General features: G+C 45.5%; 1 protein-coding gene across 4 annotated transcripts; it reads right to left on the bottom strand.

The window, feature by feature from the left end:
- Positions 1-441: 441 nt before the first annotated feature.
- On the bottom strand, positions 442-19,307 carry LOC6551327 (transcriptional regulator of filamentous growth FLO8). 4 transcript variants are annotated; one of them, XM_001977056.3, is made up of 6 exons: positions 18,963-19,306; positions 17,184-17,454; positions 13,992-16,543; positions 10,940-11,113; positions 9,073-9,412; positions 442-1,336 (listed from the first exon to the last, which is right to left on the bottom strand). In XM_001977056.3, exons 2-6 carry the CDS (start codon positions 17,443-17,445, stop codon positions 948-950), a joined length of 3,717 nt encoding a protein of 1,238 aa, XP_001977092.1. In that variant the 5' UTR covers positions 17,446-17,454; positions 18,963-19,306; the 3' UTR covers positions 442-947. The 4 variants fall into 4 exon arrangements, with proteins under 4 accessions (XP_001977092.1, XP_026838777.1, XP_026838778.1 ...); XM_026982976.1 differs by lacking the exon at positions 18,963-19,306 and adding an exon at positions 18,451-18,532; XM_026982977.1 differs by lacking the exons at positions 442-1,336; positions 18,963-19,306 and adding exons at positions 5,555-5,837; positions 18,451-18,680.
- Between the last annotated feature and the right edge of the window lies 1 nt (position 19,308).

Consider the following 19,308-nt stretch of genomic DNA (forward strand, 5'->3'; position numbering starts at 1 on the left):
TTGGGCGGTTAGAAAAATCAACTTACAAATTTCAAAGACAATTGAATATTCTTAGCCAAATATTCTTGCACATATACAATCGACGAATTGATAGATTTTAAGCAATTATTCAATAACTCTTGAAAATAAATGTTATTGATGTTGATGTATATTATATTTATTTACGGAATACAATTGTAAAAAATATTCAATAAGCGCTAATGTATATAATAATTATGAGGCAAATGTTACATTTTCCTTTGCTTTCTTCCGAATGGGTAAGCGGAGCTTAGAATATTCATTTTCGTTTTGGAAGGGTCGCGGAAAGGGATGATGATGGGTCACAAGATCGGATCGTAAAGATCCTTTAAGTTAATACTCAGGTGGACCTGGACCTGATCGCTCGTTGCGTACTTCGTAGATTAAGATTTCAGTAACCATCGGGTTGCAGTCGGAAATACGTTGATTTCTTGTTGTTGTATATTTACTATCAAAATGCCGTAAATGGAATACACAATACAAATACAATTGCAGCAGCAAAGTTGTTCATTCAGTGCCGTATGTAGATACATTACAATAATATAATTATTAATTTATCGAAAAAAAAAACATATATATATATATATATAAAGAAGACAGACACACACGCTTGCTGTTGTACACATACACATCGGATCTCTAGGCCTACAAACTTACAAATAATATCTATTTATATACGTATCTTGATGGATTTCTTGCCATACTTGGTTTACGTTGCCTTGTTATTTTTTTCTTTCTTTCATTACTGTTTTTTACTTTTTTTGTTTCTAACCGAAATTGATATTTCACCTAAGCGCACGCTTTTCAATTAGGGGCATGGTGGGGGGTGGGGATGGGGCAGGGTATTATGCTCGGAAGCGTTGGAGTTTTGGGAGGAAACCGATAGAAAATGAGCAACACGCTCCGGTTTTTTTGGCTGGCAGGAGGACTTAATATAGCAAATCCGTCTTCTGTGTACCCTCGCTGTAAACAACTTCGGCGCCTGGCGTTGCCGTCAGATGGTAATCATCCTCGTCCACAGCTGAGCCCTTTTTGGAGGCACCTGCTCCAGCTCCTGCTTCCGCCGCCGCCGCCGCCGGCAAGTCGCCCTCCTTGATCAGTCCCTCGCCGATGCCCATAATGCTGCCATTCCCATTGAACATCAACCGGCTGCCAGCAGCTCCGGCTGGACTGCTCCCGTTGCTGCCTGGGCTGTGGCTGCCATTGCTGCTCCCACTGCTGCTGCTCTCGGGCAGGGCGTACCGGGTGACACCCAGCTGGAAGAGGTTGTCCATCGCCGTGCCCTTCATGGGCGTGTAGAAGCCCAGAGCCGTGGAGCCTGCAATTATGCGTAGATCGAGATTAGTTGATTGTATTTCCTAATTTCAAGTGGGTTTTAAATCCTCGTTGGGACTTGGGGTTAGTACAGTGGTAAATAAGGTGGCACCGAGTTGGGAAATATATTTGAGAATATATATGCATATATATATATAATCAAGGTGGGGTGGTGGCGTGACGATGGTGTGGTGGATAAAGGAGGATCTCGCCCGGATCTTTTCAAGCAAATGAAAACGAAACATGACCCGGAGATGGAGAAATGGAGGTGGAGATGAGCGATGGAAGTTGAGGATGTGCCAAGTGGTGTTTGAGTGTGAGTGTTTGAGTGTCTGTTCTAAACTGGGTTAGTTACCTTAATAGTAATATGAATTGGCGATTAGTTTGATTGCCCAGCGGAGCAGACAGAGCAAGTGCACTGGGTTAGAGGTGTGGCATTTCTGTTCTCGCACTTTGTTCACACTATAAACTAATGCGTACACTTAATGAGTTCAATTCGGGTGTTTGAATCTAACTGACTCGCTACTGCGAGGGCATCGCCTTTTATTCATTCTTACATAGGTTCTTATCATCTAATTATATAATGCAGCGCTTGTAAGACGCTGCAGTCTGCGTTGGTCAATGCAGCTGAGGTTTATCTCAAATCTATGTTTGAAGCCTATGACCGCGCTAGTCACCTCCCGCGTGATCATATCTCTTGACACTTCGGCAATAGACCACTGCAACCGTACTTATCTGTAGTTGCCACTTATGCTGTCCCGTGACATGTTTATTGCAGCCCTTAAATAGAACATATTTATAGATTGTCTACATATCATGTCTAAACACATGTTTAGACATTCTCCGGGGGGGAAAAATGTACGGCCAGTAGTCGTCTATCATTTATGCGTTCCAGCTCCAGCTGGTTTTGCTTCGCTAACAGGAAGTTGACAGATCTTGTTTAGCGATCTTTTTACTTCCCCATCGCTTGTTTTAACCGTGACTACCCGGACTTTATCATCTTGTCCTTTAGTCGTACTAATGATTCTTCCCATTGGCCATCTTGCAGGGTGAGTGTTCTCATGTTTTATAAGAACCCGCTGTCCCTCCTTCAGATTTGGCTTTTCTTGGCGCCATTTGGTTCGCTTTTGCAATGACACCAGATACTCCTCTTTCCATTTCTTCCAAAAATCACCTTTGATGCGTTGAATCAGCTTCCATCTATCCAATTCCCAAAAGCGTTTCAGGTCCTTTTGATTTATTGATGTAGTGGCACTTGTAATTTTTTGCTTTGCTGCTCGAGTTATATTTCCGGACAGAATCCATCCAAATTTGGTTTTTTGTCCCAAGATTCCATTTACGGTTTTAATTTTCTCCATCATAATCAGGGGAAATAGATCCACACCTATCACTATGTCAATTCTGCTTGGCTCGTTGAATCGTGGATCTGCTAGCCTGTAGCCCTTCCACTCTTTGCTGATATCAATATCAAACTTTTTGCTGGGAAGGGCTCTATGGAGTGTTGGTAAAACCAATGCTTCCGTTGATGCTTTGAAGCTGCTTGGAATTTTTGGTTTGATCGTCAGGTGGACACTATTTTTTGAGAATTGAGTAGTCTGGGAGATACCTTCGACCTCTATAGTACTCCTTACTCTGGGAATCCTTAATATTTGTGCTGCTTCCTCTGAAATCAGCGTCTTCTGGGATCCACCGTCAATAAGCGCCCTCAACTCATTGTAACCTCCAGCTTTGTTTTTCACTAAAACAACAGCTGTAGCCAATAGTGTGTCTTGGCCTTGCTTAAGGCTATTGCTGTTGATACTGCGTTTTGTGTCTTCATGCAGAAGGCTGTTGTGTCTTTTGGAGCATCGATTGCATGTAATTTCCTTTCTGCAGTCGATAGCATTATGCTTTCCAAAGCATCTAAAGCACATGTTGTTCTTTTGAACGAATTCTTTTCTTTTTTCGATTGATTGTGCTCTGAATTTGAGACACTTTATCATATCGTGGCCATCCTTAGAGCAAAAGGCACATGATCTAACTTGCACTTTTCTTGTAGCAAGCTGAGCGGTATTTTTGGTAATGGCGTTTACTGAGTTGTATTGTTGCTCAATAAACTCCAGTACGTCTTGTAAGGACTGTATATCTCTTGCCTTTTTTACATGCTGTTCATACAGCTGCAAGGCTTCTGGCGAAAATTTCCGCAGCAGAATTTCTGCTAAAATTACGTCAGCAGAGCTTCCTATTTTTCCTTTTTGCTTTATGATGAATATGCTCTCGGTTGCAGTATCCAAAAACTTCCCTAAATTTTTCTCATCGTGGGGCAGCAAGCACTCCAATTCCATTAATTTGTTGAAGTGTTGGGAGAATATTTTTCTGCTATTCTCATAGCGTTTGCAGATAAGCTCCCACGCTGCTGTATAGCTAGCCGCTGATCCCGTTATCAAATGGCTAACCACCATTTGAGCTTCTCCTTTTAAGCAGGCTCTTAAATATCCCAGCTTCCTTGTGTTGCTGAGATCTTTCCTGCTGTCTATTAGTTCAGAGAACAGCTCGAAAAATGTTGGCCATTCCTTCGCATTTCCATTGAACGTTGGAAGGTCCACTTTTGGGAGTTCTGGCACGTCGCAGTTGGAACTTTTGAACTGTTCCAACTTCATTTGAAGTACCATTTCTAGTGCGGCAACTTCAGATTGCAGAATGTCTGCCTCATCTTGATCAAAGACAGTTCTGTCATACTTGTTTTCAAGCAGTTTCAGTGTGTCCGTCACGTTGGACCAATGACTTTTCATCATTGCCAGCTGCTTGACTAGTTCAATCTCACTTGAACTATCCAGGGTTTCGTAAATTAGGCTCATCTGTTGCCTCACCCTGTCCGCTCTTCTATCCACCAGTTGAACCAGATTATCAACTGGACTGGAGCTCCGAGCTGATGCGCTATCAGATAATTTTGATCCACTTGGTATATTTATTTCTTCAAGTGTTTCTACCTTTAATTGCGACTCCTTGTAGGCCTTGACAGCATCCATAGTTTTAATAAATATTTTATCATTAAAATATTGATGATCGCCAACTCCCAATTTTACCAGCGCATTGTTGTTAGTAGTAAATCGAACTACCAATGCTTCTATTGCTGGTATAGATGCCTTTTCCTTGATTGCTTGCAGTATTTTGTTCTGCAGCTCTCCTTGGTCTTGCATCAATTTCACAGATCTTTCCGACAACATGTTGGGAAAACAATCACTGTGACTTTTTTGTGCTTTCTGCTTATATTCTTTGGCGTGATCCGTTGGAGGATTTTTTGATTGGTCGCCCAGTTGACCTAGCTGTGCCTCGACTCACAGCTGATTGATCAGCCAAGGAAAAGCAAGAACACAATGTTTCACCTTATAGTCCTAGTACTTTAAGGCGTGGTCTTTTATTCTGTGTTTCTTACCACTGGTGGGGGAAACAACAGAATCACTCGAATAACCTTGCTCTTTTTACTTTGAAGCGCTGGTTTTTTTTTTTTCTTCTGTGTTTCTTACCACTGGTGGGGGAAAACAACAGAATTTCTCGAAGGACCAAAATGTTAAATTCAGAATTGCTGATGTACGGCCTCAACACGCCTTACCACAATTTATAATGGTACACAAAGCAACCTTTAGCTATAGACTATAAGGTGCTTGTTTTATTTAAAAACATAAAAGATTCTTTTGTATCTTTTTGCTTTTTATGTTTATCTCTGTTCCTTACCTTTGGTAGGGGGAAACAAGAGTCAATTATTTTTGCTACCTTTAGCTGCAAGATTAACTTAGCAATGCTTAAAGGAGCTGGCCTTTCTCTGAATCCCTTACCATATAGGGGGAAACTGCAGAGTCGAATCCGGCTCGAAGGACCAAAATGTTCACACTATAAACTAATGCGTACACTTAATGAGTTCAATTCGGGTGTTTGAATCTAACTGACTCGCTACTGCGAGGGCATCGCCTTTTATTCATTCTTACATAGGTTCTTATCATCTAATTATATAATGCAGCGCTTGTAAGACGCTGCAGTCTGCGTTGGTCAATGCAGCTGAGGTTTATCTCAAATCTATGTTTGAAGCCTATGACCGCGCTAGTCACCTCCCGCGTGATCATATCTCTTGACACTTCGGCAATAGACCACTGCAACCGTACTTATCTGTAGTTGCCACTTATGCTGTCCCGTGACATGTTTATTGCAGCCCTTAAATAGAACATATTTATAGATTGTCTACATATCATGTCTAAACACATGTTTAGACACACTTGAATCGGTTATTGGGTTATTTGGATTGGCTTTTGCATTTTGCATTTTGCATTTCATTAAGTGGTTATATTTGTTACTTGATAGTTATTTATTGTGGTTCGGGTTGAGCGTCTGCAGTTATTAATCGGTTATTCAGTTTACGGATCGGTTTAATTGCCTTTGCTTGTTTGTTATCATGGATATTTTTGGTTTTGGTATACAATAGATATTATTTCAACGCTTTGCTTATGTATTCTGTTACATTTAAATAATATCTGCAAAAAGAAATTAGTATGAACAAAAAATAGAAATAGAAGTAAACAAATAGCAAACAAAACAAAGCGACAGCGGTGACTTTAACAAAAGGTTGTTGTTGAAATGAAAACCATTCGGGTGGCGGGCAACACCGGGGGCTAGAAGGTAGGTTAGCGTAACTACATGGCTACAATTTCAAATCGCAAATTGCAATTCAATACATGCCCCACAACTGCATACCAAACCGAACTGAGCCAAACAAAGCAAACATACATAAGCACATAACACATAACTAACGCCAACTCACACGGGTGCACAAATATGTATACTTAATACGTAACTCAAATGAAAATAGTCACTAACTAGTGTTCTATGATTCGTTTTTGCTTGGTTTACACCGACAAAAGTCGTACTTAGTCACTACATGAGGTTCCTTGCAACTGGCGGCCTAACTTTTAGCCTAATGAAATCTCTATTATTACACCCCAAGTATGCCATCAAGTATTTCAACAGTCTTCTCGATCTCCAGCTGAATAGTTGGCTTAATTCGCTAATTTTAAGCATTGACAGCATTTATAGATATCCTGACAACTTTTCTACAATCATCTTCAACTTAAGATGAGCTTGGCATACAATTTACTAGGTGGAGAGCCATTTGATGGTCACTATACACTATGGAGCAGCTTATACATAAGGTGGTGGATAATGATTGGAGACGGGGAGCAGAGCATTATCAAGCAGCAGTCATGTGAACGTTTGGTTTGGTTTTAGTGGAATATGGGGAGACCAGCATTTTCCTTCATTAAAGTTAGTTTGAAAATCCATCCTTTGCGTACTCTTCCCTCGCTAATTCGCGAATTGCGTTTGATTGTTATCCGCAGCATCGCATAAACGGCGTCAGTGCATCGGGAAGCATTGGGAAGCATCTGGGCATCTATGAATCGATTAAACGTGTGTTTCGAGTGTCCGGTTGCCCCAGTGTTTTCTTGTGTGTATTGTGATTCGTGTGTTCGGGTTTGGTGTTCCTGGTTTCCGCATTGAGTTATTTGTTTTGGAGTGAGTCGGATATGCACAGGGTTACACTTTACAGTTTAGCGGCCTTCAAACCAATTTTTTTGTTTTTTTGGGAGCGGAACGGGGTCACCAAGAGGTATCCAAGGGGTGATGGGTGTTCTTTAGCCTAGTTGTAAACATATAGTAAAGCTTGGGCAATGCCTACGTTTCGCTGGCGGTTTCAGATCGGTTCGGAGTTGGAGTTCTGGTTATCTGGTTATCTGGATATCTGGATATCTGGATATCTGGTTATCTGGAGTTTGAAGTGTGGAGACTAGTGCTATGCATATCGGGTGGCCATCAGACATAGTAGAGCGTGGTGCCTGGAATGCGTGCCTGGAGCAGGGCCGAGCTGGCATTGGACAAAGCCAGCGACGACGGCAGACTAGGCCGACGACGTCGCTGCTGGAGATCTGGAGCTGGACTCTCGCCACTGCCCCCACTCCTGCTGCACTCGCTTCGTTCATATTTACTCTGCTGCTGCTGTGGCTGGTAATGATGATGATGAGGCGACTGCTGCCCCTGCTGCTCCTGCTGCTTCTCCCTCGACTGGCGTTGCTTGCCCAATGAAAACGAGGCTGCCTTGCGCGGTCGTCCAGCAGCAGCTGGCTGGGATTTGGGCGCACTATCGTCGTGCTGCAGGAAGCAGGCGTACTGCGGCTTCAGCAGCACCGATGGCCTGGCCCTACGCGACGCTTGCTGCTGCTGCTGCTGTGCTGGTGGCTTCGCCGGGGGCTGGGGGCGCTTGGCGACTGTGGCTGGTAGTGGTGGTTCGACTGCCACTTCTGTTGGCATTGCCAGTGGTGATCCTGCCACTGCTGCCAGCGTTGCTGTTGCTGATGTGGCTATTGCAGGTTCTGGCTGCTGCTGCTGCTGCGGTGGCTGCTGTTGTGGCGACTGTGGCAAGATAATACCCCTCCCTAAACTTGGGTAATCTGCAAATATGCGTGAGGCGAAATTGAAAGGCTTTCAGCCAGAAAAGACCGGAGCACGATGGTTTGCTATTTGGTGGAGATCTCGTTTGGTTGGGTTTAGCTTGCTGGTTTCGTTGAGAGCTGTGACATAATAGCGTGTATAGAAGAGCAGGAGGATCGGGGTAAACGGGGCGTTGGAAGGGCTGCTAGCTGATGGCTGCACCCACCTGATGCGCCTGGTCAGCCGGCGAAACTGAGCACCAAGGACCGCACGGAACCTCGGCCACGGCCAGCAGCCGTTGCCAGAGTTCCTGGCGCTAAAACATTTGGGTTCTGAGACGGTTACGGAAGCTGAGGCGGAGACTGAAGCGGAGACGGAGGCTGGTGCGGAGTTTGGAGCGGGCTCAGAAACTGATACGGAGACGGGGTGCTCTGTGGCTCTATCAGCATCTGTAAAGTGCAGAAACCTTCGTTGTTATATACCCGAGAGCGAAGTGTTCAGTTGTTCAGCGAGGCATTGGGTTTGTGCTTTCAGGTCACCGATTTCAGAGGGTTCCTAGTCCTATACTTCAGCTTTAAACAGTTTTGTATCAGAACTTTACATTGATTAACTATGATTTCTATGAAACACTTTGGTTGAAACAGTATGCTCGTAGAGTTTAGATATGATATGTAAATCAATTGCCAAAGTGTTGAGCACTAGCGTTGTCACGAGGATAGTTATCCTGATAACCTGATATTGTATGTTTCCCTGCTGCCAGTGGGCACTACCATTCCACGTTCATTGCTAAGCAAGTGTATTTAGGTGTCTTTGGTGTTTTTTAATTGCGATATTTGCGATCCGGCCAAGGCAAACGAAAGTGTTGAACTCGGAAAAAAAAGAAACAAAGAGATCGCGACGATGTGTGATGGATGAGTGGGTATTAATGATGGTAAACAAAAAACAAAACTCAAGAACGCAGCTGGTATATGGTAAATCAAGATTAAGGACAAGGCAAGTGACAGAGATAGAGATGGGGATAGAGATATAGATAGAGATAGATAGAGGCAAGTGTGCAGGCAATCAGGCAGACAGAGAGAGACAGCGACAGAGACATAGAGAGAGAGAGAGCGCAGAGAGAGAGAGAGAGAGAGAGCGCAGAGAGACAAAGACAAAAAGCCATTCCATCATCATTCGCTGCTGCATGCCACATACAACAACACACAACATACATCGTACAACGTACAGCAACAACAATAATAATACAATGCACGCTTGGATGGACTCGATGGAACAGATATTACTTACCCAACGGTAAATTCCCCAGCATCGTGCCGCCCCCCGCCGCCCCCGCCCTGTGTCCAAGTGCGATGCCATGTCCATGTCCCGCCGTCGATGTGGGCAGCTCGATGATCTCGTCGACGGTGACGTGATGATGCTGCTCCGGTGCCAGCCCCAGCTGGTGCATCTGCTCCAGCTCCAGTTGCTCCTGGTGCTGCAACAGGTGCATCTGCTCGGCGAGCAGCATCTGGTGGTGTTTGCTCACATGGCCAAACGGATCGGCGTACGGCGGATCCTCGATGGTCATCGATGCCTCGGAGGGGTATTCAAACGTCGACGTCAGCGTGTCGTTGAACTGCACGCGGAACTGTGGGAAAATCGAAAGAAATCTGATCAGTGATCTGGTCGATTCTGAGATTACTTTCACTTCGATGGGTGCAATGGGGCATCGAGAAATGTGGATGAATCTGCAGTCACAGCCCTCACGTCCCTCAGCTCATGTTATAATTAATCACTGGTTGAATAATAATAAGTAGCAAACAAATGATTGTGCCATTTTCGGTACATATATGCTGTTACTAACTGCTGTAGTCATATAATTAATGCACACTATACTAAACTGAAATTATGCCACTTAGCCACTTTCCCTTTAAACGAAACTATTTATTACATGGGCAAAAATCTATGACTAACTGGCAGTGCTGATAATGCCAATGTAAAGTATACTACAATACTGGCGCCATCGAAATTGGTGATAACTAATTGGATATCGCATTCTGACATATGGACCGTAGGCCTTAAAGTGCAGATCACCACGTTAAGATATGTGTTTCAGTGCTTTTTTTGGTTGCGCTCAACTATTGGTGTATAATTTACATAACCAGAAGGCTGGATTTACATTAGCGGTCCACAAATCACCGAATATACAGCCGAAACTAAGTAGTTTCTCTGCTTGCCATAAAATTCAAGGTTAGACGAAAGCATTGGACCAATGCCTATGTTATAAATAAATAAAATAGCCAACTTATTGACGAATGAAAGGCAGTGTGGTGCAAATGCATAATGCATCGGGCATTTGGCCATTTTTCAGCTGGCAATAAAGGCACTTAACCGTGACATTGGGCTAATTGTAAGCAGATTGTTCCAAAAGCAACTCCCAACCCGCTCGGCACTTACTCATCGATGGATGCCTTATCACGACGGCACATCAGTGAGTCAACCCCAATGACTGCAGAAATCGGGCTCCTTCCTTATCGGAGAACAAACCCCAGCAGGCGGACGCAACGCGATGCGATGCGATACTACAATGCGATTGAATTGGTTCCGATTAAATACAGCACGGCCGGTGGCTGCTGAGGCTAAAGTCAATAGTAGCGATTCCCATATCAGTCACACTGATGGAACGCACCCGAGCAAAGGAGTAAGTGAAGGAATAAATAAATAAATTAGCGCCAGGCGAACAGATCCAGCCGCAACGAAAACAAAATGGGCAAACAAATCCCGAAATAAGGCGCACCTAATGCGGTTTGATTAATAGTTCCTGGACAGGCAGGCGACCCCGACCCAACCGATAAATGTTATATAAGGCAAAAGTGTTTTTGCCTCACATTCCCCTTATCGACGCCCTCACCCAGCGCCCATTGGAGTGGTCAAACAGTTCGCACATTCCCTCCTTGCCGAGGGGCACAAGTAATCTTATCTTATCCTTTGCACACACACAACTCAAACTGGAAGTGGAATTGGAATTGGAAAAAGAACCAGTGCTATCTGCCCTCCGGCGGCAAATAGAACACCGCACCTGACTCACTCATGAGTGGGGTATGTGACTTCTACACTTGTATGTCTATGGATGGGGAGTTCGGAGTTCAATCCAGTCCACTCCCTTCGTACATACCGAAGACTCTTTGGGTTTTTGGCGTATGCTGGACTTGCCGTCGATCACAATGTTGGCATTCTCGAACTCCACATCGCACGGCGATGGCGGGCACAAGCAGTAGTCGTCGTAGTCCGTGTCCGTCGACGTTTCCACGGAGAGATCGCCCAGCAGCACGAAGCCAGGTTCGTTTGGCTAAATGGATAGGAAGGAGGGAACACTATTAGTACAGGCAATAAATACTTGGCTCTTAGCATTTGCAAGGTTTCAATTTCAAATCAACAGTACAAATAAATCAAAGTGTGCATACAGTAAATGTTGACTTCAAACGAAATACCACCTAATAAAAATATTCATTACCTGCATGGCAAACGCTTTGTTTGTTTGGAAATGAAATGCGCTTAAATGCAAACAAGCCACTCTAAAAATGTCGTATTGCTCTTGTCTGTTGCTAAAGCAATTTGCAATGTTCTCCTGCTACTTCAGATATTATCACTTATGGTGGACACGCCTTCTTCTTCGCTTTAACTACCCACTGAAGTTTCAGAATGTCCAGCAACCCTCCTCTTTTCGCTGATGTATAACTCGTTTAGCATAAGTTTTTTGTTTGCTGGATTTAAATGGCTGTATCTCGATAATTTACAAAGCAGAGGAGGATCGGCGTCACCCCTTCCACCCGAAAATCTGTCCGGTTTCCAGGTCACCATGTGTTCGAAAAGTGAAATTCATGGAAAGCCATTCTTAATCGGCGTCATGTTATGGGTCATCAGTGACTCACGGCGGGGGTTCCAAGAGGTCCAGCTCCCGGTGCCAAGTCCAGGTCCAGGTCCCGGTTCCAATTTCAGTTCCCAGTCCCGTTCCATGTCACACGCTGCTCCCCCTCCCAACCCCTGTTCTTGGCCCATTTTGTTGTATTTTAGCGGCACAAATCGACCCCCAGCCATATAGCACACCATATGCTATATATGCCATACATACACTGCCGCAGATAATAAAGTTCGAGGCGAGATAAAACAGACAATGCAAAGGCAAAGGCAAAGCAAACAGCAAGTAAAGTGAGCCTCAAAAAAGAATTGACAAAATTGAGTTCGCTGTAGGAAGAGAGCCATGGACCTATGGAGCCATGGAGCCATGGAGCCATGCAGATATGGAGATGTGGATGTGGGCATGGAGAGAAACATGGCAACAGAGAGAGAGAGAGAGCGGAGAACGGCACAAAGCACAAACCAAACGGGTTTACCAGCGAGAAGAAGGCAAGAGGAAAACCCAACCGCACCGAAAGCTAAAGTCTAAAGCTAAGGGAGAGCTATAGACGCTATAGAGTATGGGCCACACCATCCGCTTTCCCAACTGCGAGGAACAGTATTTGCTGGAGATCTGTATTCCCAGTTTGATGTTAACTTTAGTACAGCAAATAGGTACTGAAGTATTAGCAAATTCGAATAAATGCGATCAAATCATAGCACATCAACTATAAATAAGATGAGATTTAATGTAATATTTAGGTCCCAAGAAAAAGCTCAATTTGCAGCACAAAATGGGAAAGCTGCCTGGCAAGGTAACAGGAACAGCTGTAAGGAGCAGCCGTGTCTCGCATGGAATCCCATCAAAACCGGCATCCCGAGGAGCTGCTGTGCCCCCAGAATTAAGTTCCCCACGGACAGGCAGACGGACACATAACATCTCAGGGGCACTGTGTACACATATCTCCACAGACTCGGACTCGGACTTTTGCTGGCAGCAGGAAGCGCTGAAATATCTTCTCATGTCCACATGCATGCCTCAAAACTGGTTTCCATTCTTCCGATCTCGAAAAGTGCAGCCAGAAGAGCCCAAACGAAAAAGAAGCGACCGAAGACAGAAGACACAAGGCAGAAGACTGCCAGAAGATGAGACTTGCATCTGGCTGGGAACAAAGCAGACTTGGGAAAGAATATGCAGATATATGCACACATATGTAGATAAGTATATAGAGTTATGTATACGCATATCGCACATAGGAGGGGCATCTGCTCATGTCGCACACGTTTCGGGCTATCGATCGGCGAGCTATTCAAGGCGAATTTTAATTGACTCGAGCAGAAGATCACATCGAACTATTCGCAGCCGTGATGCAAGTCTCGATCTCTATTAGGGGTTTGCCACTTCCTAAAGCAAAGGCACCAGTGGCAGATGCCCAATTGCCGTATTGTTAATTAACCGACTGCGCTGTGTAATCTGGGCAAGATACTTATTGATCAGCACCATGATTTGGCTGCCGGCAGATAATAAATGGGCGCACACCCATCAGAAGTCATTGAAAACCAGTGGTTCTGCTAATTTCCATGCTAATTGGAGTAGTCTAAACATCGAAACTGGACCATAATGGCTTTACATATGTCCCATTACTGGACTCTATAGCATCTTCTGCTGCTGGTTCTAAACTGGAGATCTAAGCCCTAAATATTTGCATTGCCGCCCAGTGATCGCACAGCTGGAGAAGATCCCTTGTCGCAAGGGAGCAGCTAGTCAGTCATCTTGCACAATTGACGCTATTAACGACGTGTTCCAATGCGCATGACTAATTTCCCAGAAAGCAAAGTCAAGATATATATTCCTCGGAGCAAAGAAAGAGTATACAAGTGGCGCTTTGTCACTTTTACACCCGATTCTCCGCAGTTCCTCAGTTCCTCAGTTCCGTTCTCGGCCTGCCTTGCTGAACTTTCGAAATGCGCATGATCGCTGTTCTCTGTGTGCTTTGTTTCATATTTGTTTATACGGCATGGCTGGCGTATGACACAAAAAATAATAATAATAAAAAGTACGCGAGAAAGAAACGCAAAATGAGCCAAAACAGCAGCAACAACAGCAGCGATATTGAGGACGGACGAAAGAAACCAAATTACTATCGGAGAAAATAATAATGCATGGGGTAATTGCTAAGCATGAATAATCCGCAAGGCTGCTCGCCGATAAGACGCCCGAATATGACTCTTCCGGGCAAGATTTGGTGAAACGAAAAAAAGAAAAACCCAAAGGAACCCTAGTACCCATAGTAGCCATAGTAGTACCCATTTCCCACTTTTGGACTCACCTTTGGCAGCTCCCGCTTGCGCCTGTAAATCACAACGTCGCTTTCGATGTAGTCGGGCACTTCCTTGGTGCTCTTGGAAAAGTTGAACACCATCGAGGTGTTCTCTGTGGAATGCAGGCTGGAGCTGGGGCCCGATCCTCCGCCGGCCGCCTGGCTCTGATTCCTCAGCTTGCGCAGTGTCCACAGTGGCGAGGCAGTGGCCTCCGTTTCGCTGCTGGCCGCATCCTTGGTGTTTATCACGCTGTCGAGACTAGTGGTGGGCGAGGTTCCTGATCCAGCACCAGCACCAGCACCCGTTCCTGATCCAGACCCGGATACCGCACCACCGGCTTCTGTGGCCGTCGACTTCTTCATCTCATTGATGCGATTCTTTTCGATCTCGCGACTCGTTAGTGGAGTGCTCCCAGCTCCCTGGCTATTGAATAGGGGACGGATAACTCCGATCTGTTTGGTCACCGCCGGTCCGCTGGAGTCGTTGTTGTTGCTGAGCTTGCGTACACTGGCACTGGTGCTGCTACTCCCGCTGGCTACATGCGCGTTCTCCGTCGAGGGAGCGAATGATCGTTGGGCGCCTCCCGCTACCGATTCCGTTGGGGGCTTAGGCTTATCGCCTGCCGCCGCCGCGCCCATTTTATCGCGTTGCTCATTGTTGTCGCTGCTGTCGTCGCCGTCGCCGCCGTCGTCGTGATCGTCGTCGTTGTTGTTGTGGTTGTCGTCATCGACTTCGCCATCGCCTTCATCGCGATCATTTCGCTCAGTCTCACTTGACGCCTCGCTCTGCGGTGTGGCCTCCGCGTCCCGTGTCTCCCTTTCCGGCGTCTCGGGCTCCTGCAGCTCCATGCGCCGCATCATCACACTCAACGCTGATACGGGCGAATCCACCTGACGGGGTATAATATCCGGATGGACATGCCTTAGCGGCGTGGAGGAGGCAAAGCCTATGCCGGACGGCGGAGGCGTCGCCGCTGCTGATGATGGTTGCTTCTGATCCTTAATGATCGATTTGTAGTTGGCCACTTTGCTGGCCACTCCGCCCACGCCATTGGAACGATGAGCGGCGCGCGGACGTCGATTGGCACTCGCCTCAAACATCTTGAGCGTCTGCTTGACCAGATCCGGTGGCGGCCGTTCGGTGTCATCTATGATGGAGGTCAGGCGCTTGGGTGGCGCCGTATCCGTGCCGCTGTGCAGCCGCTCGCGGGCATTGTGGATCTTGTCCTCGATGGTGACGCAGGTGGGCGAGGTAACAGGTGAGGGAGCAGCGGCTGTGGCCTTGGGAGCAGGTGGTGAAGGCGCTGCTGCTGCTGCTGCGCCGGCAGTGCTGATTCTCTGGCTGTTCCAAGGCGATTTCTCGCAGAGCAGAGCCTCAACGGAACGTGCCCGCTTCATCACCTCGTTGCCGCGCTTGAAGTGTCGCGATCGTTGACCAGATCCTGCGCCTCCATTGGCAACGACGCCCGGTTGGCCTTGATCCGAGTTCGAGGGCGGGTTAACAGCTGAGCCAGCTCCATTGGCGCCCAGACTGACGGGACGCTGCAGCTGGCTGCTGGGTTTCAGTGTCGGTTTTGCCCCCAATATCGGTGGGGGTGTGGATTTGGCACGCACCTGGCTGGTGGCCACCTCGGTCTCCTCCACTTCTACCTCGTCGTCGTCGCGGTCGAGCAGGGTGTTCAGACTTGTGGAGCGTTGTAGGCGTTGTTTGCTGCTCTGCTGGCGGGACTCGCGGAGGGCCAAGCTCAAGTAGCGGCATCGCAGCTTGGACACAATTCCGGGTCCGTAGCTCAGATCCTCACCGGTGTCCAATGAATCTGGTATGGGATTCGTCGGTGGATGTTGTGGATCCACATCGCCTCCTGCTACGCTGCCAATTTTGCCCGCTAGATGTCGGTGCTGGCCATTTTGTTTGGTTGTCTTCTTCATCTCTTGCATGGCGACCATTGTCGGTTTTACCGTTACCTTTGTGGGCGACAGTTGCTGTTGTTGTTGCTGCTGCTGCTGTTGTTGTTGTTGCTGTTGAATTATAAACTTGTTGCTCTGCAATTTATCGGAAATACTCTTGGTTTTGCTGCAGCTTTTGCTGTTATCGACGATGGTCTCTTTCGCTGCAGGCTTGCCCTCAGCAACGCTCTGTCCCGGTTTGCATTTCGTTTTTAAATGATTTGGGTTTGGATTTTGATTTGCTGACGACGACGGCGATCCAATTGTGCCAGTTTCAACTTCACCGCACCGGCTGCTACTCACCACACCAGCCGGCTGTTCGCTGCTTTCTGGCTCTCCATCACGCTCTCCGCTCTCGGTTAGAATATATCGCGCCATCTCCCTCTCCTGACTTCTTGTGTTGAGTAAACTCGATCGCTGCTTTGGTATTGGTGTTACTGTTACATTTGTTGTTGCTGCCGCTTCGGGCGAAAGAGAGACGGCTACAACAGAGTGATGACCTCCAGTGTAATCGCAATTGGTATTGGAAATAGAAGATTTCTCAGACTTTTCCTCTGAACCGATCACGTTTCTCTTTTGACTAGTGCTACTGATTGTCGCCGGTTCCATGGAATCTGTTGGAAAAAGGGTGGAAAAGAAAAACCAAATACAAATGTTATACAGGCAGCACAATAAAACATAACTTTTTTTATCTTATTCGTTCGCAATCTGACAACTCTGCCAGCTATCGATAAGCGAAAATCGATATGTGCGGCGGTTAATTTAAAAGTATACCGGTAATGGAAGTCGTAACTGTTGGCAAAACGAATTAAAAGCACTTGTTACCATTACTCATGGCTGTGTTAAATGCCAACTGAGCAATTGCAGATTGCGTAAGTCACAATTAGTCTTTCGGATTTTTCCAGTCGATATATTTCACACTTATTAATACATTATTATTTGTTTGTTGTCAGAGTACGGACGTTTTAAAATATTTTTAGATTATTTTGAGTACCAACCGGTATTGCTTAAAACAGATAAGAACGGTGTTTTCAAAATATTTCTTAAGAAAATTGAGTAGCGAAATGCTAATAATAATATGCAAATATTCCATTTGTACGAAATAAAGATTTTTGAAGAGAAAAAATGTAATAAATAGCGATAAGACAAACGAACACTTGCACCTAACATGCCTTGACAAAAATGCTTGGCTTGAAAATACCTTTGATTTGCAAGTCAGGTGAAAGTATTCCAGTTTGTCCAACCACCACTCACCTGCAATTGCACCTGGAGCGGCGGTGGCTTCTGCCAAAGCCCCACAACTGCCATCGGTGGGCGAGGTGATGGACGCCGCCTGGGTGCGGGCCACGTTCGTTTTCCGACGCTGGATGAGGTCCTTCTTCCACTGCGGCATGTCCGGCAGGAAACCGGAAGTGGGCGACATCTCAGCTGCAGCTCCCAGCCCAGATCCTCCAGCTGCTGATCCTGTTGTCACATCCGTGTGCAAATCCAACGACGGCCGCTTCTGTGACTCCATTATCCCCGTCTGCAATAGGCATTATTCGGGGCATTAGTGCATGTCAGCCGTGTCCGCGGTATCTGTATCGCAGCAGTATCCCCTATATAGTGTGCCACAGTATCCCAGCTCTACATCTCGACCCAAAGACCAAGTCTGGCGGACTGACTGGCCCGAAGCTGGTGCCAATTGCAAGTGCCCACTGCCCAAGCTCCTCTACCAAGCAAAGAGGCGGGCATAGCCGACCCAAAAGATTGGCCAACCATGCAAATTATATCCAATTCAATAAACTATCCCAAGATCCCCTGTTTACACGACCAGCTTTCGAGATTAACCAACAAATGAGGGATAATATATATTCTAATGCACTGTACTGTTTTTTTTTTATCAATATATAACATGACACGTGGAGTAAATATTTCTATATATACTTAATAAAAAATACGCTGCGATAAGCTAAAGTTGAGTATAAAATATTTGTTGTTTAAGAATAGGTCAGTGCAGTAATTATTTTATGCCTGTGTAGAAAGTTTAATAGCAGTCAAGATAAAAACTTGAGTAATTTTTATAAAATCGCAGCCTGCTAATATAATTTAATAAATAATAATAAAAACGCCTGTAAAACAAATGATTCATTTAGAAATTCCATTTCTACAAATTTATGGATAAGTCTTATGTCTTAAACTTAGATGAAAGGTGATTTAAAATTCGTGGTGGCTATACAATTTAGAGTTTTATTTTTCTTAATTGGATTAACTGCTGTTTTTACAGCCCGGCGAAAAAACAAACAAAACGTAAAACAAAGGTAAGAAGCGAAGAAACCCCAATATTTTTCCAGCATAAATATGCTAAACTGCCATAATGAGCGGAAAATGCGATAAAACCGAATGAATATAAGGGAAAAAACGGAAAAGAAAAGCGGGGAAACTGAAACCAAACGATTGTTCTTATTGTTTGGTTAAAATTGATTGCATGGCTAGATTATTGTTGTTGGAATTGGAATTGTTTCTGTTTTTGCAGCTTTGCCTTTTGCATGCCGCGATAAAAAGTATTATTTTTAATTTCCCGTATCAGCCGTATGTGTGTGTGTGTATGCATCAATACGACTCCGCCGGAGAGAGTATGAGTGTGTGCAAGGGTGGGTGAAAAGGGGAGAGCGATAAAAAGGGGCTGCAAAATGCAGACGAAGCATAAAATAAACAACCGACGACGCGCTATCGATTTTTACGGCATGTTGGAAGCACCAGAACACTGATACACACCGAGTGCAAAATAGGGAAATAAACTGGAAGTTATGATATGCCAAATTACGTTTTTCCCATAAAAATACCACGCAGGGAAACGCAAAACGAACTAGCCGAAGACTAAAGAGCCGGGTTTTGTTTATTTACACAGGAACAACACTATCACACGATGGCAAAAACACACATACGCATACTACATACACATGCATATATCTCGACGCACTGTTCCGTTAGTTTAGTTGGCGTTTTTGTTTTTCTCGCGCTTTCGCAGAAACTTAAGCTTGGTATCCTTACTTTTGAGCTGCTGCCTTTTTATAATCGGTGGTTGGTTTTGTTTCCAATTTTCCGATCCCAATTCCCGTTTATCATTCGCTCCGCTGCGCTCGTTTCCCCCGCTTTTTCCACCTTTCTGTTTCGCTGTAGCTCAACGAACTCGTCGCTCTCCTTGCTCCACGCACTTTTCAAACTTTCCCGACTGCAACTGCACTCGAATTCGGGGGCGTGGGTGCCTCAAAAGTGCATCTTTTGCAGCCGAATCAGCGTAAAAATCTGCACTAAGTTAAGCCGCGTTTCCAATACACAAATATTGCCTATCGATTGTTGGCGCTATCGAGCGGACCATCGATAAGCCTCAGAGGAG

This window comes from Drosophila erecta, unplaced genomic scaffold (assembly GCF_003286155.1).
Source record: "Drosophila erecta strain 14021-0224.00,06,07 unplaced genomic scaffold, DereRS2 tig00000279-arrow-arrow-pilon, whole genome shotgun sequence".
Classification (NCBI taxonomy): Eukaryota; Metazoa; Arthropoda; class Insecta; order Diptera; family Drosophilidae; genus Drosophila; species Drosophila erecta.

What these genes read in the sequence shown, in the direction of transcription:
- LOC6551327 (XM_015155420.2), bottom strand. Translation starts at nt 17,445, where the DNA reads ATGGAGTCACAGAAGCGGCCGTCGTTGGATTTGCACACGGATGTGACA. An exon ending in AAAAACCCAAAGAGTCTTCG is followed by an intron (nt 9,413 to 10,939) that starts GTATGTACGAAG and finishes ATTTTCCCACAG; the next exon opens with TTCCGCGTGCAGTTCAACGA. An exon ending in GCTGGGGAATTTACCGTTGG is followed by an intron (nt 7,806 to 9,072) that starts GTAAGTAATATC and finishes GCATATTTGCAG; the next exon opens with ATTACCCAAGTTTAGGGAGG.